This window comes from Drosophila melanogaster, chromosome 2L (genome assembly GCF_000001215.4).
Source record: "Drosophila melanogaster chromosome 2L".
In the NCBI taxonomy this organism is placed as follows: Eukaryota; Metazoa; Arthropoda; class Insecta; order Diptera; family Drosophilidae; genus Drosophila; species Drosophila melanogaster.
The window spans coordinates 16894944-16917646 of NT_033779.5; the positions used below are offsets into that span (position 1 = coordinate 16894944).

The 22703-nt window shown below is 45.4% G+C and overlaps 4 protein-coding genes across 12 annotated transcripts in view; 1 reads left to right on the forward strand and 3 right to left on the reverse strand.

Annotated features, from left to right (window-relative positions):
* Nucleotides 1–22109, forward strand: part of tweek — a 28563-nt gene extending 6454 nt beyond the window's left edge. The window contains exons 4-24 of one of the 6 annotated variants that reach the window (NM_001299073.1): nucleotides 58–261; nucleotides 344–887; nucleotides 948–1228; nucleotides 1294–1414; nucleotides 1866–1961; nucleotides 2545–3125; nucleotides 7585–7921; nucleotides 7989–9188; nucleotides 9294–9458; nucleotides 9517–9769; nucleotides 10356–10446; nucleotides 10548–10651; nucleotides 10717–11372; nucleotides 11438–11570; nucleotides 11634–12495; nucleotides 12565–13180; nucleotides 15729–16697; nucleotides 16761–20412; nucleotides 20478–20678; nucleotides 20729–20877; nucleotides 20938–22109. In NM_001299073.1, the coding sequence (NP_001286002.1) occupies nucleotides 58–261; nucleotides 344–887; nucleotides 948–1228; nucleotides 1294–1414; nucleotides 1866–1961; nucleotides 2545–3125; nucleotides 7585–7921; nucleotides 7989–9188; nucleotides 9294–9458; nucleotides 9517–9769; nucleotides 10356–10446; nucleotides 10548–10651; nucleotides 10717–11372; nucleotides 11438–11570; nucleotides 11634–12495; nucleotides 12565–13180; nucleotides 15729–16697; nucleotides 16761–20412; nucleotides 20478–20678; nucleotides 20729–20877; nucleotides 20938–21621 (11899 nt within the window). In that variant the 3' untranslated portion in view covers nucleotides 21622–22109. Of the gene's footprint in view, nucleotides 1–57; nucleotides 262–343; nucleotides 888–947; nucleotides 1229–1293; nucleotides 1415–1865; nucleotides 1962–2544; nucleotides 3126–7584; nucleotides 7922–7988; nucleotides 9201–9293; nucleotides 9459–9516; nucleotides 9770–10355; nucleotides 10447–10547; nucleotides 10652–10716; nucleotides 11373–11437; nucleotides 11571–11633; nucleotides 12496–12564; nucleotides 13181–15728; nucleotides 16698–16760; nucleotides 20413–20477; nucleotides 20679–20728; nucleotides 20878–20937 lie in introns of all 6 variants that reach the window. The other 5 variants (NM_001299074.1, NM_001201897.2, NM_001201895.2 and 2 more) reach the window with 5 other exon arrangements.
* On the reverse strand, nucleotides 3232–5530 carry CG31805 (uncharacterized protein). 3 transcript variants are annotated; one of them, NM_165201.3, is made up of 5 exons: nucleotides 5411–5530; nucleotides 5158–5356; nucleotides 3803–5099; nucleotides 3498–3735; nucleotides 3232–3434 (listed from the first exon to the last, which is right to left on the reverse strand). In NM_165201.3, exons 1-5 carry the CDS (start codon nucleotides 5474–5476, stop codon nucleotides 3423–3425), a joined length of 1812 nt encoding a protein of 603 aa, NP_724028.2. In that variant the 5' UTR covers nucleotides 5477–5530; the 3' UTR covers nucleotides 3232–3422. The 3 variants fall into 3 exon arrangements, with proteins under 3 accessions (NP_724028.2, NP_001246052.1, NP_001286004.1); NM_001259123.2 differs by having other exon boundaries at nucleotides 3232–3444; NM_001299075.1 differs by having other exon boundaries at nucleotides 3803–5103.
* On the reverse strand, nucleotides 5592–7275 carry CG12288 (uncharacterized protein). Its single transcript, NM_135978.2, has 3 exons — nucleotides 6785–7275; nucleotides 6338–6721; nucleotides 5592–6278 (listed from the first exon to the last, which is right to left on the reverse strand). The coding sequence occupies exons 1-3, from the start codon at nucleotides 7206–7208 to the stop codon at nucleotides 5779–5781; spliced, it is 1308 nt and encodes a 435-aa protein (NP_609822.1). The 5' UTR covers nucleotides 7209–7275; the 3' UTR covers nucleotides 5592–5778.
* Nucleotides 13286–15475, reverse strand: ApepP (Aminopeptidase P). Of its 2 annotated transcripts, NM_058061.5 has the most exons (2): nucleotides 15366–15475; nucleotides 13286–15241 (listed from the first exon to the last, which is right to left on the reverse strand). In NM_058061.5, exon 2 carries the CDS (start codon nucleotides 15212–15214, stop codon nucleotides 13373–13375), a length of 1842 nt encoding a protein of 613 aa, NP_477409.1. In that variant the 5' UTR covers nucleotides 15215–15241; nucleotides 15366–15475; the 3' UTR covers nucleotides 13286–13372. The 2 variants fall into 2 exon arrangements, with proteins under 2 accessions (NP_477409.1, NP_001246053.1); NM_001259124.2 differs by having other exon boundaries at nucleotides 13286–15475.
* Nucleotides 22110–22703: the final 594 nt, after the last annotated feature.

Here is a 22703-nt window from a genome sequence, read left to right on the forward strand (position 1 = left end):
GTAAGATCAGAATTTGTGTCTTAGTCTATTGATTCTAATTTCGGGTTTTACTTGCAGTTTTCTGCGTGAGCACGATGCCAAATTCAAGCGACTTTGGTTCCTTTGGTCGAATAACGGAAGTGCATTGTCCTCGGGCAGTGAGATCTCGCGTTGTGGCTGTATTGGTGGATGTGCCTTTTTCGGAAGCAATCGAAATGGACAAAAATTCTTTAAGCCAACGGCGCAGGATGCCCACGATAACTACAATATAGCGCGATACTTGTGAGTAAAATATAAAATAACAATTAAATATATATTAAATACCAAGAAAAATCATTTAATTTTTATATCTTTGCAATTTCAGCATTATTAACAACAATAAGGACTTTGGTTTCGGCGAAAGCATTCTGCACCAGGGTCAACTTGTCTTCCACACCCCGCCCTACAGTCTTCATTGTGTTTCGCTGTACGATACAGCGGATTTTAATGGCAAAGGCCGCCTGTACAGACCAGCAGGAGATCTGCGAAACGGAAGTCTGAAGAAGACGGATCTCTGCTCTCTGCCAGATGGCACTAAGTTTAAGATCGGTGCAAGTGGTACCACTGGAGTTGAGAAACCTGAGCCCAACTGCCGAAATAAGTCTCGAGAGAGCATTGGATCCCCGAATACGTTGGAAAGGAGGACCAAGCGCTATCCATGTACGAGACAAACTTCCGTGGATGTACCCTATGCCCGCCTGCTCGATAGTCCCTCCAAAAAGCTACAGCTGCAGCACGAGGCGTCTGCTGGCGATGCGGGAAGTAGCCATCGACGCGGTTCCGATTCCAATAGGCTGCGGGTTTCACCACCTAAGACTAGCATTTCCGACTCCAGACTGACGGGCGATGTCCTCGATGATGAAACAGAGGTGCGTCACAATATTGTAATTTTGATTTTAATATAAATCTTGATGAACTTTCCATTGCAGATACCGGATGAAATGTCGCACTCGGCACCTCATTCACATCCGTTGGAATTCGAAATAGCCGATATTGCGCTTCACGTCCAGGGACTAGGTGGAGATCAGTTGCCACGCGAAGTGCAACGCACTATATCGCTGACGTCGGAGAATCCCTCAGAGATGTTCTTCTCTGCCGAAGAAGATATATCCAATGTGCTGTCTCAGCGGGGATCCATGAAGCAGCGAAACAGTGTAAACAGTGGATCCGTGGTGCTGTCCGGAAAGAAGAGATTCTCATCGGATCTAAGGTGCCTATATAAAAGTTATACCCAACCCCAACATATTTTGACTAACAATATATCTTCAAAACTAGCATTGGAGCTCAAAACGATAATGGAAGTCACACATTACCCACATATCGCAGCGATCTAGAGATCCACGCTCCCGACGGCAACAAAACACTTCCAAAAAGGCCGCAGAGCACAACAGAACTGGTAAAGCTGAAAAATCAAATACTCAAACACCTCGATTACGTATTGTATAATGTTAGGCCGATTTGCTCAGTGAATTATCTACACCAAGCGCGTTTAGCTTTGCTGCTTTGAGGCCAATTTTGTATTAAACTCAGTTTATCACTAAATTCCATATCACCCATGTAATAATCAAGGCGGCAATATTAACCCAATTCGAAATATTATTCGATTCGAGTCTATTTCCGTGCATGCTTCGCACATTTACTTAATTATAACTCTTAAGCAACAATTTCTCAATATCGATTTACATTTTAAAGCATAAAATGAGAAACTGTTGCTGATTTTGTTAAAATGTAAGCCACACCTAAAATCTATTCCTTTCCTCAACTCGACTCATCTCTAAAATCCGAAATCAATTAATGAACTAACCAAATCGATATAAAAACCAAAACCTAAATCAAAAATCACCCAGAACGAAGACGCGAGACGCATTCACGGTCTTGCCACACCAATAAGAAAAATAACAAATATCTCATCTCGACCTGAGTACCGACATTTTGTTCATGATGTGAGTAGTTCTTAGTACCAACAACAAGCAACCAACCAACCTCTTCTAACTAACAAGTAGCCTAACTAAACCGAAATTCGAATGCTAGTCTGTTCTGAACAACCTAAATGTATCTGTAGACCTTCTCCTTTCTTACCTTATAAGTTTCCAAAAATTGTCAAACAAATTCTCGATGATCAACAATTGCATGTATAATATTGTTGCGTATTAGTGCATGTAGAGTCTATTGCTCCCGATCTTATCTTTAATTCATATCATAAGCTTTGAGGCTGAGGGGTGTGGGCTATTACCGGTATCAATCAACAAAAAATTCCACTTCGACTTATCTTTGATTTGAAATTAGTATTATTTGTCAGCTACCTTTTAATTTTGAAAACTTTACTAATCGTTTTAATGTCAATTCGATACAAAAAAAAAAAAAAAACCGACTTAAATCTTTGCTGCACTTCAACGAAAAATTTTCTCACAGTTTTCTGCTTGTGTCCTTTGAACTGGCTATTTTAGTTGTAGAAGCCGAATATAAATTGATTTCATTTTCCACTCAGAATATATCTTATACAATTTTATGGTATTCCTTCTCCAGGCTGATTCTCGTGGCTCATCATCTGGCACCCCATCACTGTCTTCCAACTCTTTCATATCGGCCATGTCTTCACAAGAGGATGTGGCATTGGTTAATCTGCACCAGCAGGTCAACCGGCCAATTATCGACTCACCTTTGCTGATGGCCAGCTACCTAAATCATTTGTCGCAGGTGAAGTGCTTTAACTGGAATGGATGCTCCTTTCCCTTGGGTCCAGATGTCTTCTCTACTCCACTCTTCTCGGAGAACGAAGACGGTGGATTGACCTATATTGGCAGCAAGATGCTGCCCCACTTTGATCTCTACTCTTGTTGGCGGGAGATTAAAGTGGTTCCTCGATACGAAAACGCCACTGGGAGCAACAGCTCGGCTACATTTATGGGTGGACCGAAGTCTCATCCCTGGGACCCCAGTGTGCTCTTGAAAGAGGAGGAATCGGACAAGACCACGAACGGATTTGATGATGGCGAGTTCATGAGTCTGCAGGCTGAGGGAGGAGCGGTCTGTACGTCGGTGGTGGCCAGGCTAAAAGGTCAACTGAATGTCTTCCTTACACCGCTTCTACTGGAGGGATTACAAAGGTAAGTGGAAATGATGATACGATAATTTCATTTCAATTTCATTACCAGCATAATATTTAAACAAGAGCCATTTGCTGGCAATTACAAATCGTAGGAACAACAAAATCGCAGTTTGATTATCATTTTATGGGTGCATATAAAATATATATATAATGGAAATTATCAAGTATAGCGTTGAATATACATATATAATTCAACTTCGCTTGATGCGTAAATGGGCGAGATTGGACTGCCTCAATGCCGCATGAGCGTTGATCCGGCCACCCTGATCCCGCGGAAAAGAGTCCATCAGCATCTTTATATATGTTTCTTTGGAGTTCTAATTGCATAGAAATGTATATTCTATATTGAGGTGTGTGGTTGCCCACTCACCTCGGGAGAGTCATCAGTATTCTTATTCTCGCGCTTTTTCCTCCTGTACTCGGAATCCAAATGGAATTCCTCCATTGTTCTGGGCTCCTCCTCGGTGAGTTTGTCCATGTTTAACGCCTCGCTTTCCCTTCGATCCTCAAGCAATCGACGCTCGCCACTATCATTTTCACTTTGTATATAGTCGTCTTGCATTTGAATCAAATAACGAGGTGGATCCCGAGCATTATTGGCAATAAAACTTGAGCAAGAAATTGATTATGTGATGATGTGATGGTAATGAAACAACAAAATCGTAGTTATCTTACCTTTCGCTATCGAAGAGATGTTCCTGCTTGGGCAGATCAGTGTTAAGTGGCATCAGCTCATCCTTGATACTCGCCTGTTTATTATCATCTTCATTGGGCATGTGCTCCTCAAATTGCTTCTCTGTTTGTTCTCTCTTACGAAGTGAGGTCCTGGAGGACTGATGCCGATCGTTAGGATCAAGCGGATCTGCTTCATTCGCTATCGGTTCGTTTTGTCGACTCCTGTCGACTCCCTCCACATTAGGTGCCTTCTGATTCCGATTGAACTGCTGTTCACCTTGATGCAAACTAGCTGATTGTCCAGCATCGAAGTTTGCCAGATGTTCTTTCTCCCAGTTGGTCAGATGATCTTTTTGAAAGTTGTTCTGATATTCTGAATCGAAATTAGACTGATGCTCCTGCTCGAAATTAACCGGATTGGTAAAATCTAAGTTTGGCTGATATTCCTTGTTTAAATTAAACTGATCTTCTTGATCCAAAGTGGACTGGCTTTTTAGCTCTAAGCCAGTAGATTGTTCTTGATCAATCTTAGCATTATAGTTCTGATCCAAGTTGGCCTGATCTTCTTCTTTCAATTGGCCTGAAGGTTCGTGCTTCAAGTTTTTGGGGTAATCCTGCATAAGATTTTCACGACTATACTCGTTTTTTAAATTAGTTTGATGTTTCTGCTCTGTATTAATCTTGCTATCCTTTCCTAAGTCAAAAGGCTGACCTTGCTCCAAACTATCTGGATTTTCTAGGCCTAAGTTGTTGTCAAACTCGGAGTTTGATAGTTCCATTTGTGCATCATTCAATGGTTCACCTTGATCATTTAATGCTGATGTGAGCTCATCACCCAGCTGCGCATTTCCAGTCAACGGCCGCCCTGGAATATATTCTTCATCCAAAAGTGTGTTTCTACTTTCCTTGCCCCTTGATCGCCTGCTGGCCTGGCACAGAAAGTCATCTGCCTCGCATTCGAAGTCATCCTTAGGTTTCTTGCACTTTTTGTTCTTTGGCTTCGGAGATTTGGTAGTTTCGCTTATAAGATCGTCGTCCATAAAGCCACCGGATTTTGGCTTGCAACTATCGTAGGCGCTTTTAGTTGAGCACATTCGAGTGGTTTTCGGCACACAAGTGCTTTTCCTTGAGCAACGCTTGGTAGTCGGGCAAGTGGGTCTCTTTGTGCACAAATTAGGCTTCGTTTCATCGGAATCCTCCTCATCCCGGCAGTTATCATCGAGACCTACTTCCATGGACTGAAAGTCCTGCTTGCGTATATTGGCCATCGCTTGTCTACCATGTGTTGTTAGACTCGCTTTCTTTGAAAAGTTTCAGCCGGTGACAATGAGAGATCATCTACAGTGATAACTTACCGTCAGAGTCGACATCTTCATCTCGGCCAAGGCGCTCATCAAGTAGCTTGTTCAAGGAGTTAAGATCATCTAAGGTTAGATCCTTGAGGCTCTCCTGTACCTCCGCATCGGTAAGACCATTTGTGAGGTCGGGATAGTCGGCAGGATCGGTCAAGGGAGCATTCAGGACACTCAAATCCTTGGAATCGGCCTGGGATTCCTAGAGCACCGATTGCACAATCTCTCAAAAAAAGACATTTAACAATAAACTTACCACAGGAAATGCATTTAGCACTAAAGGGTTAAGACTGCAAATAAAGCAGATCCCAAGCAGAAACATTTTATTTTAGATGTAGTCTTTGACTGAGAATTATTTCAAAGCCTTGTTGACAGCTGCTTTTGTCAAAACCCCCTCTATTTAATTAACTTATTTTAATACACAATACACATTGTTTAAAATTTTGCATTTTATTTTTAAGTTGTTCTCTGAGTAATCTTTCAACGATTACTTGGTCAACATAATCAATCTAGTGTCCGCTACGGAAACTGATCCGGTGGTTAACTTCGTAACAGAAAGTCAAACGAATCTCATTGAATTGAGTTTCAACTTATTTCAAACCTTATGCCTAGTCTAAATGTATATTAACTCTTTTGCTTGGGTGCTATTTTTTTGGCAAGAGCCGTTTGTTGGTCATTGCTTTTCTTTTTAGGCTTCTTAGCCTTCTTGATGCCGTCGACTTTGACGCCCCGGTACTCTGACTTCTTCTTTTGACCAGTAGGTGCTCCTTCTTTTTTCAAACTACCGTTCTCCTTGCCCTTCTTCTTGTCTAGCCTTTTTTTTGCGCCCGCAGAATTCTGGTTCTTAGCTTTGGTCTTTGAGGACGTTTTCGAAGCAGCTGAGGCGGCGGCAGCATCGCGCACTTGCTTGGCACCCAGTTTTTTGACTTGATAGCGCTCCACGTTGATAGGCCTATCATCTAGAAGCGTCTGATTAAGTTCAAGAGCTAGTCCCACAGCATCGGGCTTTTGGAAACAGACGTATGCTACTCCTTTGCAGCCCTTGTCGCCATCCTGCAGGCAGCGAATGTAGTCTATTTCGCCGCAACTGGAGAAGATCTCTCGCAGCTGCTCCTCGGTGGCCGCTGGAATGTGTAGCACATGATGTTAGCATTTAGTTAAAACTACTTACTGCTTTACTTACAGTACTTTAGGCTGCCAACGAAAATGGTTCGCTTGGCATCCTTGTCACTGGGCTGCTTATCCTTTGCCTGGCCGAATTTCTCCGCCATAGACGCGGGAGTCACCCGCAGGTGATTTTCCTTGAACTCGGAGCCATTAAGAGCCAGCGCTTGCTGGGCAATCTCGGGTTTCTCGAGCACCACGTAGGCGTTCAGGGAGCCGGCTACCTTGCGCTGTTTGTGCTTGAAAAGCTGCTTACCACCGGCGGTGCGCAGCCGGATGGATTGAACCAACCCATATGGCTGGAACAATTTCACCAGCTGTACACGTTTGGTGTTGATTGGCAAATTCCCCACGAAAACGGTGGACGCCTCTTCTGCAGGATTGCGGATCCGCTTAACTCCTTCTGTGGGATGAAAATGATGGAAATTGATGAATCTATGGGAATATGGTTTTTTGTTAACCTTACCTTCGTCCTTGTTATTGGCATTGGCTTTGGCTTTTTTAGACACTTTTCCTTTTGGTTTTTCATTTGGAGCAGTCGTTGGTTCCTTCTCCACTTTTTCCTTTTTGGTGGCCTTACTTTCGACTTTAACCTGCGCTTCTGGTTCCGTTTTGATCTCCTTGGGCGCCAGTTTGTTTTGCTGCTTCTTCAGCTTCTGTGCCTGCTTCTTGGCCTTCTTTTTTTCGATCTTGGCCAGGTCTTTGGCGGACAATTTTTTGGGACTTTCCTGGACAGCGGCCTTTACTTCATCTTTTGGCACTTTAACCGTCTTCTTTTTGGGCTTCGTCTTTGATTTCTTTGTCACTTTACCATCCTCCACGACGCCTGGCTCTTTTTTAATCGGCTTTAATTCAGCCTTTTCTGATTCTTTCGCTTTTGGTGTTTTCATTCTTGCACAAATTAGCACTTTATCAATAATATGTTTTTTCTACACGTGTGGTGGCCCAAAAGTGTGCCCGCCCTTGACCGTTAAAAATACCATGCGTTCAAAATAAAAATACTGAAATGTTCAAGATAAAATATATACCGAATATACCGTTTTTATTATTTAAATCACAAACATTTGAAAAAATGTAATGCAAATTAAAATTAAATTTAAGAATTTTTGAATTATTTCTTAAAAAACCTATTTTTGGATATTTATGTTGTCTGCATATTTAGACAACAAAAATATTTAATAAAGTTATAAAAAATGATATAAACTAAAATTATTGAATAATAATTATAAGTTATTTCGCTTTATTTAATCATTATTGGTCTTGTAGAATGGTGGAGGCCGCCGTCCCGACAATTCAATCAATGCACCTGCTCTCGGTGGTAAACTTCATCCACACGTCCTGCATCGCCAAGGTGAACAACGACAATATCCTGAAACGGGATCAGAGCTTGAGCTACTGGTCGCAGGTTCACTCGAACTCGAAGCGATCCACGACGGAGAGGCATCTGCAGGGACCCGGGGACTCGTTTCTCAGCGATGTCTATGAGGAGAGTATTTCCACCAAAACACAGGGATTGATTGTCCTGCCCAAAGTCAGCATCACCATGCTGCAGTCCTCCATTGTGGAGGAGATTATCTCAGTAGCTGCCTTGGATAATGTACAAGTGAGTAAATTAGCCAACAAAGCTTTGATTGATGAAATTATCACAATCTTTACCATCTTCTTTATAGGATCTAAGCTGCGTGTCGCTGCTCACCTTCTACATGGAGGGCATCTCCACGAAGTTCCACATGGGCAAGACGACGCGTGCCTCCATGCACAACGTCTATATCCAGCAAACGGTCCAATCGGGCAGCAGTAACAAAAAGGGTGGCATCATGAAGGGCACACGTGCTCTCTTGGCACATCTTTCCTCACAGACGCGGCCGGACAATGTGCAAGGAGAGCCCATTCTTATCGAGACATCGGAGAAGCAGTTGGAGGAGGTGGTCATAACGCTCGATATTGGGAGAGCGCATGCTCAACTGCGACGCCTGAAGACAGAGGGACAGTCTTGCACCCAGGACTCGCCCATCATTGTCACTGCCATTCCAGAACACAAAAGCAAAGTGCTGTTTGAATGCCTGAAAATGCCGGAGAGCACGGGCATCGAAAGCATTGGCTACATTATGTTCGAGTGTGGTTTGGAGGGCGTGGGTGTCAAGATAGTCAAGCGATCGCACTTTGAAAAGTCCGAGAACAGCAAGGAGGAGTTGGCCGAAATGGCGGGAGCTGGTGCAGGCGGCGGAGCCTCCGCGGGTGGTTTCAATCTCAATGATTTGGTGGGCCAAGGAGAAGGAGCCGCGGGCTCTGGCGATGGAGGAGCCACATCAAAAGCTGAAGCTGCATGGAGGTTGATAACAAAGAAACCGCCTACACCCAAAACTCCGAAGGAGAAGTTTCAACCTGCTTCAGATAGCAACATTTCGGCAGAAACCTCTGGAGCTGAAAAGGGAAAATCCACACCCAAACCTCCAGATGAAGATGTGGAAAAGGGAACAAGCCCAGCGAATGCTCAGACTGGAGCACAGAAACCATCTGCAGGCGCGGGAACCAACACCAAGGATAACTACGACAAGGTTTTGTCCAATGTCAAGGAGACGGACAAGACTTCCTCGTGCGTGATTGAACTAAAAGCGGTTTGGTTCAACTTTGCCGCTCCACCTTGCGTGCCTATTACCCGAAAGATTGATCTGACGCGATTGGACTGGAATCTTTTGAGCACTGCCTCCCCGGCTATCACCGCATGGATGAACCCCAGTAATCGACTGGCCATGAAAATAGTATCATTGATGAAGGCTCTGCACACGAGACAAACGGCAGTGGCTGCTTGTCTTATGGCTGAGGCCATGGATAACGAGAAGATTCAGAGAAATCCCAAGATCAAGAAGGTAACAAAAGAGGTATAAAGGTTTTTATACAGCATTTCATCCTTTATAGACCTAACCACTTTTTAAATCTTTTGTATTCATTTATTATATTTAAATAATCTGCAGAGTCGGTACGCCAATAATTACACGTTGCTGTCGAAGACGCTGCAGGAGGATCCCAGTTGCCAGCTGTGCTACATAATGCAGAAGTTGGTTCTGGATGAGGGCGTTCAGAGGATAGAGACGATATTCAAGCAACACGATGTTCCACATCTGAACACCCTAAGACAGGTTAGTAATTCCGCTAAATATTATCCATTGGAATTCGGTTAATTTACATTTTTTATAGGGAATCATTGTGCTAAGCCGGCAGTGGAAGAATACGCTGTACAATCCAATTCTGTTTGAGCATCAGTACAAGAACAAGCTGTCGCGACCCATCAACGTGACCTTTTCGTTCCCGCAGAACGAGGAGGATGCGGAGAACGATGAGTGCGAAGGTGATGTTGAAATGGGCGCCTTTGCGGGCGTCGGCGAGAATCCGGAAGAGAGTGAGAATGCATTATTACTTGGGCAAACACAGCATCATCGAACTCACATTGGTATTTTTTTGATTAACGCTCTCCACCCGACGCCTGTGGCGGGTGGTTATTTCCTTTTAACATAGATTTATGTATAGTTATAGACTCTTTCTATATTTCCCCCTCCTGCTTGATGCACTTTTTGATCGTTTGTTAACCAAATTTATTGATTGTGTCAGAATGAGTGCAAGAGTGTGTTGCTTAGATCTGCTATCAACTACCTTCCGTTTCCTCCTGTATCTGTAAATACTTTTGCCACACAAATGTTATTCACCGCTTTGAGTGTTCACCATTTCATATTGTTTGATGCTTTTCGTTTGCATTTTACTACAGAACAATACAACTCTTCTATCCTTTCTGGCTATCTCTATATCTATGAAACTAAATTTAATCCTAAGTATGTTGTACACTAAACGATGAGTATGTAAAGCATATCTTTCAACTACTTCCTACCTACTTTCTATCTCTTATTCTCTTAAGCTTTTTTCTATTACATATTATATTTTGTTTCGTTAAGTGTACAACTTATCCAGAAGAGTGCTTTCTTGAAGAGTGCTTGTCCAATATACGAAACCCCTATTCCTCTATTAACTTTTTTTTCCCACAGGTGCTACTTATGGTCATGAGGGTGCCAACCATGGAACAGCTTCCCAGCGATCTACTTCCACTTCGCCAAATATACATCATCCTCGGCGCGGGTAAGTTGAAAATGTTTGCCTGCTTATTTTCATCAAATACATCTCGTTAATGTCGTTCTTGTGGTCTGTTCTTCTCTCCAAATAACATCCGTGTGCATCAGCTTAAATAAAGTCCACAGCAAAGCCTCGAACTATTCACATGGCAATTCGTCTCGTTCCAGCATTCAGATGCTGCCCATTATCTCGGGGCAGGTTCCGGAATTCGGTAAGTACATTTTATAATACTAATCATAAGGAACACTCAGTGATTTCATGATATGTTCTCATCAGAATACGGTGCATTGCAAGAGGGTTCATTGAGCTCTACAAACTCGGTAAACAAGTCCTGGCTGGGAACCGAGAACCACAAGGAGGATTTGTACTTCTGGATGGCTAAACAGCAGGACAACAAAAAGAAGCACTTCACTGAAAAGGAACACGCACGCCCAGCTCCTCCGAAAATGACTGAACATGCAGGACAAACACGCAGTGGCATAATGCAGGATTCCATTAAGCTGCTCGATGCCCATCTGATCTTTGAACCACTTCTCACCTGCTTGGGAGTGATGCCACAACAAATGATCAACAAGTTCTCCAACGCAGACATTTCTTCGCTGGAAAACTTTGGCACAAATCTCTCTTTGATCGGCACTTTTGATTCTATTCGGGTGGACATTGTGGTCAGCGAGGCGGGTGACAAAAAGAACTCTGCCCAAAAGCCAGCCAAACTGAACAAGAAATCAAACGGCGGCAGGGCCTCCATAATGATGGACACCCCCTTGTTCTTATGCGAGCGAGTGGGCGTGGAGTTGGAAGTCTTAAAAATGTCCGATGGGATGGTGGATCAGGCGCGACAGAATGTTATCTATATGTCGCGTCGCCAGCTAAAGAAGCACACCAGTACTGTGATCAATTTCAGTCTAAATGTGAGATTCATCTCGCAGCAGGTGGGTGGAGAATCTGTACTTTAAAATGCACATAAGCTACATAAAAATGTTTTTATGGATTTCAGGTAAATATGCCGCTGCTGAGGCTGCTACATCAGATCTGCAATATGTATCAAAACGTAAAGGATGCCCAGAACGAGTTTCACGATCAGCCTGAGCTAAGCAAAAAGAGCCAAACCAAAGACGAGTGCAGCTTGGGTAAGTTAACGATCACTGCATTCAAACTGTATTTTTAAACCTATTAATCATTCTAATTTTCAGCTTCTGAGCCCACAGACATCGTGCCATTTAATTCGATGTCCGAGCGCTATAACCATGCTGAAAACTATTCAGATGAACGCTATGACAAATTCAACGAAACGATGCCCACAATGTTGGCAAGACCGCGTCCCGGAGGCTTGGCTCCAATTATTCAACTGACACCTTCTCCAAATGCCAAGAACAGACCCCAGAGCTTCGCCCAAAAACTTAGATCCACTGGGAAATCCGTGAAGGGCAAGTTGGGCTACACGAATTTGAATGAGTCCAGTTCATCGCCACTAAGGGATAGTCCAACAATGTCGCTCCACGAACATAATATCCTCAAAATGTCCACGGAGTCGAAAGCTTCGTTGAATGGTGCTTGTGCCACCAGTGTCAGTGGGGATTACCAGAACACGCTGACCAAAGCTGGAATGCCAACGATGGCGCCGATGTTAGAGACACCCAACTGCTGGAAGACCATCTACCACCTGTTAGAGTTGTATGGTACAATGCCGGAGACCAAGACTGTGGTCCAAAGGAGCTCGTTGAACGAACACAAAAGCAAGTCTGCGGGCTTTGCGCACGACGATGATGACTTGGCCAGTGCACCAACACCTCTGCCCCAACATAGGGAGATGTTGCTGGTAGATGCTTCATCTCAGGAACGAACCCGCCTGATAGTTTTCGGTGTGGCCAAGATTCACAAGACTCGCCTGCTGGCCACGCTTTCTGGCCTCAAGTTGGAATCGGAGATCACCACTCTTAATAGCACAGCCACTTGGAGGAAAAAGGCTCGTCCTGTCTCCTTGGAATGCTCCCTTACTGGTCAAGTGGGACGAGCCATGATTGTGCTGCTCGAAGGAGTGGCTCCCAGTCAACAGTAAGCACTACTTTGCCTGATTTTCTGATTGTGTGATTGGTATTCAAACTCGTTTGTATTTCATTTCAGAACCGTAGTAAAGGTAACCGTGGGTAAGAGCCAGACTCTCTATTCAAGCCTTTCCAAGCGTGGAAAGGATAAGAACAGTGGCCTGCTGTCGATTGGTGCTGTTAACATAGACATTCCGCAACATCCGGTGGCCCTACATGGAATGATGACTCGAAGCTCTAAGCAGTTGTCGTCCACTCTACAGGAGCTGCGTGTAAAGCGTAACTCTGGTCGGTCCACGATGCGTTCGCATACCGCCGAGGAGCCTGAGTCTCCGTTCCATGCCCGCAACTCAGTTGGAGCCAGCAGTGGAACTGGAGTGGCCAGCGAAATGCGGGAGCGCACTGTTTCCGGCGGAGCTGGTGCCCAGCAGCAGCCGCAACAGGCGGCTCGCCGGGCAGCACACATGGCGCAATCCAAGACAGGCACAGCACAGCACCAGAATGGATTGCTTCAGCCCCTGGTCATGCAGTTCAATGTGCTCTTGCAGAGTCTGTCCATCAATGCTGCGCTACTTCCTTCGCTGCAGGCCCAGTATCGCATGAATCATGTTAGTTCCATGGGAGTAACTGGGCAGAGGGCAAAGTTTGTTATCGACCTACCCACGCACACGCTCAGCTTTAATACCAAAATTCAGGTGAGCTTTACACATTTATAAACTTTTTTTTTTTACATAATATTTGTTCAGCGTACAAATTTAAGATAAGCCCTTTTAAAAGGTATATAAAAGCATTTTTTTTTTAATATTTTAGTCTTGAGAAAAGAGTAAGTGTATGCATGGGAAAGAATATTAGTTAAAGATGACCGAAATAACGGGTTAAAAATGCAATTAAATGGGCTGAACTTCCTTTTTGAGCCAGGACAGAGTAAATTCGTCTCCTTCGCGAGATAGGATTGGGGAAAGAGTGTCCCAGACTTGTTGATGATAGCTGTTGAGCAGCTTTACTTCCGCATCCGATAGAAGTTCCTTTTTAATCATTTTCGTTTGCTTCGGGCACATGGTGATGGTTTTGAATGTGAGGGCGCCTCGGTTGGAGAAATTGTGTGCCACCTGGCCTGGCACAATTTGAACAATATCCTCGACACGGATGCCAAACTCTCCGTCCTGGTAGAAACCAGGCTCATTGGAAATAAACATGTTCGCCTGGAGACCAGGATCGTCGGGCATCAGTCGAATTCCTACGCCCATGGGACCTTCGTGGACATTTAGGAAGTGACCTACTCCATGGCCGGTTCCGTGTCCGTAGTCCAAACCGACGTCCCACAGGGCCTTCCTCGCTAGAGTGTCAAGAACCTGTCCCTTAACCTTAGCTGGGAATACGGTGGAGCCGAAGCTCAGTTGGCCCTTTAAAACGCGAGTGTAGGCTTCCTTCTGAAACTCAGTGGGTTCACCGAAGTGAAGGGTCCTCGTCACATCCGTAGTACCATCCAAGTATTGAGCTCCGGAATCACACAGATAAATCTCTTTGTCATTTATCTTCCTGTTGGTTTCCTTCTTTGGGTGATAGTGAATAACAGAGCCGTTGGGTCCCGAAGCACTAATTGTGGTGAAGCTAAGGCCCATGTACTTATCCTTTGTCGACCGGAAGGACTCGAGTTTATCGGCACCAGACATTTCATCGACTTCCGCACCCTTATTCACTTGATCCTCAAGCCAGGCGAAATACTGACACAAAGCGACTCCATCGCGAATGTGGCTGTTGATGAAGCCTGCGATCTCGACATCGTTCTTAATGGCCTTCAGCACACAAATCGGCGTTACCTCCTGAATTCTACGTGACTTGGGTATCAAAGCAGTTAGATAGTAGCTGCTGGTGGGTGCTATCCAGATCTTTGACTCCCTGGTCGACACAATCTTACTGATTTCAATGCCAATTGAGGCGTAAGGCAAAACGCTTATCTGCACATTGTTCTCCTTTTGATGCTGCACAAAATCAGTGGGCAATTTGCCAGAGTCCACAAAGAGCAGTAGTTCATCGTTGGTCACAATCAAGTAGGAGAAGAAGACGGGGTTGAAGTCAATGTCCGAGCCGCGTAGGTTCAAGAACCAAGCGATTTCATCGAGAGCACTGACCACCAGGGCATCAGCATTCTTCTCCTTCAACTGCTGGCGCACCACGTCCCATTTTTTGGCGATAGTTACGCCAGAATGTTCTAGTTTCAGGGTTATAATCTTGTTTGAGGTTTGCGGTGGCTGATCCTCACCCCAGACCTCGTCGATGAGGTTGCCTTCGATGGGCACCAGCTGGCATTCCGCGGAGCTTAGTTCCGTTTCGATGGGTTTCCATACGCGGAACGACAACAGGCGAGGATCCACGCCCACAAAGCTGCCCTTGGGCAGATTCTTCGCCAGCCAGGCGCCAATCGACGGGGTGGCGCTCAGACCATCCCGCATTAGAACCCAATTGGAGTCCAGCTGCTTCTCCGCCTGCTGATAGTAACGACCGTCGGTCCACAGCAGTGCGGTCTCCGTCGTTATCACCGCCGTGCCAGCGGATCCATCGAAACCACTCACAAAGGAGCGTCGCTCGTCATGCTGGCACTGGTACTCCGACTGATGGGCGTCGTCCGAGGGCACAATGTATGCCGATATGCCGCAGGAGTCGCCCACCTGGGCGCGGAGCATTAGCTCCCTCAACCTGGTCAGAATTTGGGTGGTGCTCCTCTTCATTGTGGTTCCTCAATGGCAGCAAAATAACTGAGCGAAAAAAAAAACACAGAATTTGTAGTCCAGTTGGGGCGATAAGATAATCAACCGTAATCGAGTTTCTTGTATCCCATAAATACATAAATAATCGGGCGAATATAAGTGTCACACTTACAAAGGCTGTCAAACTATTGTTTAAACTACAGGGTGCAAATATTTTATAATCTTTTTGCACTGACACATTCAATTTTGCAATTAATAGCACGTCAAAAATGCTGAACTATATTATTTCATATCGCCTCCAAGCTTTCAGTATTTTTTAGCTTTTGCCTAAAAGGGTAACACTAAAAGTGTAGCGGGAACAATTTAAATATTTCATTAAGAAACTTATCCCATATTAATGTTTTTAATGTATAATTAAAAGGAGTATAACTCTTATAAAGAAGCTCAGCAACAGTATTTGAAAAGAATTCAACTAAGATCTTAAAAAATGTTGTAGATGTAATTAAATGTGTTTTTTCTTTGTAATTCCTTTTAGAATGAGATGAACCTTCCATCGGAAGCTTGTATTGGCCTGCCACCTGTTCACGTTCTGGCGGAATACATTCCAGACCACCGCCAGGATCACACGGAAAATGTCGAGGGCATTGTCCTGCGCCAAGGTGGCTACGTGAACGCCAGCGCCGAGATCGGCGAGTTCGAGCGCTGCCTGACCACAGATCTCCTAAACCATCTGGTCTTTGTGCAGAAGGTGTTTATGCGCGAAATCAACGAGGTTCTGCAGAAAGTTTACGGAGGAGAGAAACCTGTGCCCCTGTGGACGGAAGAGAGTGGCGATAGTTCCGGAGCAGTACAGGAGTCCTCGCTTAAGCGCATCCTCTTCTCAATCAACATTTCCATGAAACGCATCCAATTGACGGCTACTACACCCTGCTCCTCGGCTGTTCGATTCGAGACCGGAATCCTGGAGCTGCAGCTGTCTAACCGTGTGAAGAACCTAGGCGATATGAGCAATCGTAAGCTCTTCTTTAAGGCTCACATAGATTTCAACTTGTCCCTGGGTCAGATTATACGCAATGTGATTTTCGACGAGGCCGAGCCGGAGTTCCAGCAGTACGCCTTTTTCCACACTACCATTAACCTGAGGAATGCTTTCCAAGACGAACTGCTCAACGAAGACAAGGAGTTGATTCTGCTGACCCTGAAGAGACCACTGGTCTACGTTCAGCCAATTGCCGTGGACAAGGCGATCCTCGTGTGGCTTAACTATAAGAATGCTTACGAGTACTGGGCGGAGAAGCGTGCGAATCTCTGCCACGAGCACGCTCAGCACAGTCTCCTTAGTCAGTATTCGGGACAGCATCAGAACCAAAATATGCAGAATCCACAAGTGTTCGATCGCGTGGCTTTTGGCCAGATTGCAGGCTCAAATTTGTCTACGCTCTTCCTGCAACTCACCGTGGAGGACATGGGCATTTGCTTGCCCCTGAAACAGGTCAACACTACGGTATGTATCCAATTAAATCTGTAATATAAAGATTATTTGAACCACATAAATTTTCTTTTGCAGACCTTTGGCTCCCGTTCATACCAAGACTTTGATGCCAAGGGCGCGGTTGTAATCACGCTGGAGAACACGATTATCTCAGCTTGCAACTCGGGAGCTTTAGTGTCTAAGGGAAAGTTCCAGGGTCTGTGCCTGCGATTTGCCGATGATTTTGAAACAAATCTAGATGACTGGAAGCCCAACAGCGCTGAGCCCATTATGAACGTTTGCGTTGTCTCCGAGGGAACCTTCGAGGTGTGTTCCCGCACTACAGCAGCTAAGAAGGGTGAGAACGCCAAGTGGCTGTTGAATGTCAAGTGGCAAATGGAGGGCGTGGATATTCACCTGGATGTGAATATTGGCAAGCAGCTGAGTTCTCTTGGCCACACTCTTACCATGCTCACGGGATTCGAAGAGGATGAGACCCAAATGGAATCACCGGACAGCGATGAAGGAGATCAGAGCTGCAGAGATACGTTTGTGCGGCGCAGAGGAGACTTCGACAATTTGCCAGCTTTTGTATTTGATCCCACAATCGATTCCAAGAAGCGTTCCTTCATGATGGAGAAGGAGATGGCCGAACAGCTGAAGATTATCAATGATCTGCGTACTCTCGGAGCATCACATAATACCGTGGCCCACGAGGAAAGACGACTCCAAGAGCTACAAGCCATTTGCTACAAGTACTTCCGTAGAGATATGATTCAGAAGTGGAAAAGACCATCGCTGAGAAGGTCCCTGAAGACCTACGGTCGCTCGCATTCTTACATTGGATCTGGATCTTCAGTGAGTGGAGTTGGCGTTCCGCAAACACTGGACAATGTTAGCTATACTGGCAGAAGACTGGACACAATTGCGTCCAATGATGAGATATCTAGCTTGCAAAGCACACCGGCCTCCTGTCATTCCCGCAGTGCTTCCTTAAAACATACAACAGGAGGAGGAGTCATTGGAGGGGGAGTTAATGCTCTTGGACGAGTCACCTTCACAGAGGCTATGCGCCAGACTTCACTGCCCAATGCGGACACGGACACGGAGACAGCTGACAATGAGCTTGATTGGAGAGGGGATATCACGCCGAGTGAGATTGATGTTGATGGCACCTCCGTGGAAATGCGACGCAAGCATGGACATGGACAGAAACAGCCGGAACCCAACATTGATTTTGAACTGGACATTAAGGTGCTTGTGAACTCTGGAAAATGCGTGCTCCATACGAAGGATACTGGTGAGGAGCGAGGCTACGCTGGTGGATCGGGAGCAGCTACAAGTGGTGTGCCAGCTTCAAGTGTAAAATCTCATAAGCGGGAAAAAAGCATAGGCAACGATTGGGGCAGTCCAACTCCCTCGAGAAGGCAGAGGGACAAGAGCAAGCTGCGCTACAATGCAAATGCATTGCTGGCGGATCTCACCATCTTCCACATCCCAGGATTGGATGTAAAACTTCATTATCAGTCAAAAACACTGGCCGAGCAACTAACCGGAGATCAGTTGCCAACTGGACGACGAATGGGCAGCAAACGAGCAACTTTGTGCGCTTGGATGACTTTACAGAGTATACCAGAGGAAACAATCATATCACCCCATATTTTGGAATTCCTAGAGCAGACTCTAGAACCCATTCCGGCTCGGCAATCGAGTAGTGTTCCGCCAACTCCCTCCCACAACACAGGTGTTAATCTGGACATACTGCCTGCCAACTATGTGACTTATGCTTCATTTCCGGTGGATGTAATAGTTTACTTTCATATGCAACCTTCTACCTTCAGATTTAGCTGTCTGCCAGTTTCTAGAGTAGAATGTATGCTTCAGCTGCCAAGTTTGGATATTGTTTTCAGTTCAAAGAGGAGCAGCGAGGAGGAGAACTCAGCACAGCCAGGAGGTCATACCCAACCAGATCAGCAGCTACCCACTGGAGGACTTAGTGTTACAGGCTGCCTTGCCGACTTCAATGTGTTCATTTTCCATCCGTATGGTGGCAAAAAGACTTCTAAGGAGACACAGTTTTCACCTCTCAGCGACAGTGAAAGGAAGGATTCGTTGAGTATCAACGTGGAGTTCGTCAAGTTCCACATTACGCGTTGCAGAAAGGTGTACATTGAGCCTCTGCCCAGTTCTAAGAGATCTCTTGATCAATCGCGAGCCGTAATACGGTTCTCTACCATTGTGGATATTGGTAGTGCCAGTTTTAAGTACGACATGAGGAGATTGACTGAGATCCTAGCGTTCCCCAAAGCTTGGTATCGCAGGAGGATTGTGAGAAGGCTCTTCCTGGGTGACCTTAGTGTGCAGCAACAGCAGCAGCAGCAACAGGGAAATGGAGCAGAGACACCAACTGGCTGCCCACCTGCCACGCCAACGCCCAATGAAGATGCCTCTAGGGCAAAGGATAACATGCGCCTCGACTTTGATGGACAACCGTCGCAGCAGCAGCAGCAGCTGGGACACTTTGGCGCTGTAAGACACTTGAAAAATCTGGGCAAATCCTCTAGCGCCGAATCGTCGGGAACGCCTCCCTCTGAAAAGAACCAAATCACTGCCTGGGAGACTCTGGTCATCTTTGCAGTTAATTTTACCAAACTAAATGTGCAAATGAACATTGGCAATGTGTGTGGCAATGTTGTCTGGCTCACAAAAGACTTTCAATCGGATGGACGCCTTTCGATCGGAAGCACAGGCTACAAGAACATGTATGCTGGGATCTATCTGGGTGGATCAGCCCTAGATGCAAAGGGTGGTATTGTGGGTGGTAGTTTCGAGGTGAACAAGATCAACAAACGTTTTCATATCAAGGAGGAGGCGGGCATGGAGCCTTACCACACTATGGGCCTGAGCTTTATGGCCCTGGAACTCCGACTAGATTATATGGGAACTTCAGTGTTGATGACCCGAATTAGTAGCTTCTCGGCTGCCATGAAAGATGAATGGCGCACTGCTTCCCAAGCGGCAGCAACTCCAGCACATGGCAAAGACCAACCCAGAGCTCTGATCTTTATTCACGGCGATCTTACCTGGGACCAACTGCAGATCATGATCAGCAAGTCAACAACGGCGGATCTATTGAAGATGTACTTCAAATTGGAGGAGTTCTTCACACAGCAATTCAAATCCTCCAAGAGGGTGTTCTCCAATCTGGAACCTCGCCTCCAGGATCGGACTGCCAGCATCAAGAGACGGCAGCAGCACAAGAAGAAGCCGGCAAATGGAGAGCTTGTTGCTCCACCTCAGATTCATGGCATGATTGGCGAAAACACAGACGCACGCCATCACCGCCATTGGCAGAAGCCATTGGCACAAGCTGTAGGCCTGGTTGTGCCCTCACTAGTGACTCGTTTGCCACGTCATGGTAATGTGTTGGGTGGCACTGTCGAACTTCGGGGACAGAACATCTCCCTGGCCTGCTTCCACGGAATTAACTTCAAGTCTAAGTCCTGGGCCCTGTTCAGTTTGAGATCTCCATCCATTAACTTTGCAACTGAGGCGCGTCAAAGCGAGGACGAAGTGCTGGTCACCCAGACACTCACCTCTTCGTTAGGACAGACAACGGAGGTGCAGCAGCAACAGAACCATTCTATGGCCATCGTGAGTCGAATTACGAGAAACATCATTTTCCCGCCTCAGTTCAAGACGCTTAATGAGTGGTTCCATTACGCTTTTGCTAACAGTGAGATTGATGGTAAGTTAATAAGGAATAATGTTGAGACTAGGTTAATTGACCCGCCATTTTCCTCCCACCCACAGCTGTGGATCGATTCCCCATGCTGGAATGCGAGCGGGAGATCGCATCCAATTCTATAGAGCGAACACGGGCTTCTGGCAGCAGCAGCGCTGCCAAGGCCCAAGAACACAATCACAACCGCGAGGTCATCTTCGCCCTGCCCAGCCTGCAGCTGCATTTCAAGACTGAGCACAAACAGGGACCAACCACACCAGAGCCAAGTGGTAAGTACATATAAGGCCATCAATTTAATAATACAGCAAGTTAATCATAGTTCTATGTTCGATTGCAGAAAATAAGCCAGAAGTTTTGTGCAGCTTCATCACCGAATTCGATGACCACATTTTTGTGACCGTCGATGCGGACGCCTTCTTCTTCCTCCACGATCTCATCACTTCCTATGTGACTGAAAAGGAGAAGGTGGTAAGTGTTTAAGATATTTGCTTGTAAATTAGGAAATAAAACCATTTATATCACCACTAGATCGGAGCTCAGTCGGCAAGGGCAGCGTCGCCCAATCTCTCGCAAAAGGCTAACCTGAAGCCATATCTGACCGACGAGATACTCAAAGAGAAGAAGGGCGCCTCAAACACGAACCTGACTGCTCAGGGCAAGCAAACGAGCGGCAGCAAGAACAGTTTGGATCCGCTGCAAGGAAGCCACACAAGCCTTGCGAACGCTGCTGCCAACATGTCAGGAGCAGCGACAACGAACACGACGACCACCACAACAGCCACAACCTTATCACCTGGAGCGGCAGCTGGTGGACCATCGACAAGCGCTACAAACGACTCCGTTGATGGCAAGCAGCAGCAACAGGAGGGTTCCCCGCCCACCTTTGATCTCGAATCGTTTGTGCGTGACTGGCGGCACTTTGAGTGCCAGACCTGGCACTTGGAGCCGACAGTTCGCCTACTCTCCTGGGCGGGCAAGTCCATTGAGCCATATGGCGTTGATTACATCCTAAACAAACTGGGCTTCAGCCATGCACGCACCACCATACCAAAGTGGCTGCAGCGTGGATTTATGGATCCGCTGGACAAGGTGCAGGCCCTGATGATGCTGCAACTGCTGTTGATGGTGCGCGAGAACAAAGTGGAGCGTGATAGTGGGGCAAGTGGAAGTGGCAAGCAGCAACAGCAAAACCATCGACCCCCAACGAATTAGCCATGGCAGAGTAGCATCTATGACAGTTGACAATTACCCAAAGTCCTTCGATTTAGTCTAAGTAGCGATGTATAGATTTTTCAAACGTGTAAAGTTTTTATTATTTATTACCCTGGTTGACCTAGCATGCTTTAAGATTGAAACTGGCGGTATTATGTGGCCAGTATGGCAGCTTCATATATAATGTAAATGGTTTGCTCTCGTTCCCCTTCTTTTTAAGCGTATCTGTATACTCTTTCTATAGGTGTAACGTCAAGTGCTTCGTGTAATTTGCTCAATTTTTGCGCTTTGTAATTATCATTACATCGTTTTGTTATTTTAGAAATTACTAGCAACAATGAGCAGAGCAATGTGTTTAAACTATAAGTAGCTCTAATTCAATATACACAAATACTTATATTATTATATAAAAAATGTGTAAGTGTATCCATAAGTAAATTGAATAAAATTTCGGAAATGCCTACCAAAAAATTTCAAAACTACAGTACAACGATAAAAACTATTTATTAACTTTAAATAGGATAAAAAGGATAATATAATAAACATTTCCGCTGTGGTTTTTAGTTGAGGATCGAAACTACTTGGGTTCCTCATTTATCCGGCGAGTGAATAAGAAAGTGTTCCGGCTAATTTCGGGCCAACTTTGATTGTTCCTCCGTCTGCTTTTGGCCTTGGCTGGAGACCCTTTGAATTCTCTAGGCCTCCTAGTTGCCTTTTTTTATATTTTCCTATCCTTTTTTTTTTTTTTTTTGTTATTCGGCCGAGTAAACTTTGCATCCGCTGCGCGCATCCGTTTATGTTTTCGTTTTGTCCCGCTGGCTGAGCAGTGCAAATGTTTTCCTCGGCTTTCTTGGCGCCTTTCAACGTTTTTCTTCGCCTGTCACTGGGTCTTAGATTTTTTTTCGGAGGCTGTGGAGACTGAGAAGACTCTTGGCTCTGTCTTTGTAAACATTTCATTTTCCATCAAGGTTGCGTTTTTAATTATCTTTCCTTTCTCTGACTGCTCTCGATGTGATGGGTTCCTTCTTCTTCTTTTTTAGCATATTAGGTTCAGTGTTTTTTTTTTTGTTTTGTTGCCTCAG

Bases quoted from the DNA above. Each gene is read 5' to 3' on its own strand.
- CG12288 (NM_135978.2), bottom strand. From the start codon at position 7,208: ATGAAAACACCAAAAGCGAAAGAATCAGAAAAGGCTGAATTAAAGCCG. The intron at 6,722-6,784 runs GTAAGGTTAACA...TTCATCCCACAG, and splicing joins TGCCAATAACAAGGACGAAG to AAGGAGTTAAGCGGATCCGC. The intron at 6,279-6,337 runs GTAAGTAAAGCA...TACACATTCCAG, and splicing joins CGTTGGCAGCCTAAAGTACT to CGGCCACCGAGGAGCAGCTG.
- CG31805 (NM_001259123.2), bottom strand. From the start codon at position 5,476: ATGTTTCTGCTTGGGATCTGCTTTATTTGCAGTCTTAACCCTTTAGTG. The intron at 5,357-5,410 runs GTAAGTTTATTG...TCGGTGCTCTAG, and splicing joins TGCTAAATGCATTTCCTGTG to GAATCCCAGGCCGATTCCAA. The intron at 5,100-5,157 runs GTAAGTTATCAC...TTTCAAAGAAAG, and splicing joins TGAAGATGTCGACTCTGACG to CGAGTCTAACAACACATGGT.
- ApepP (NM_058061.5), bottom strand. From the start codon at position 15,214: ATGAAGAGGAGCACCACCCAAATTCTGACCAGGTTGAGGGAGCTAATG.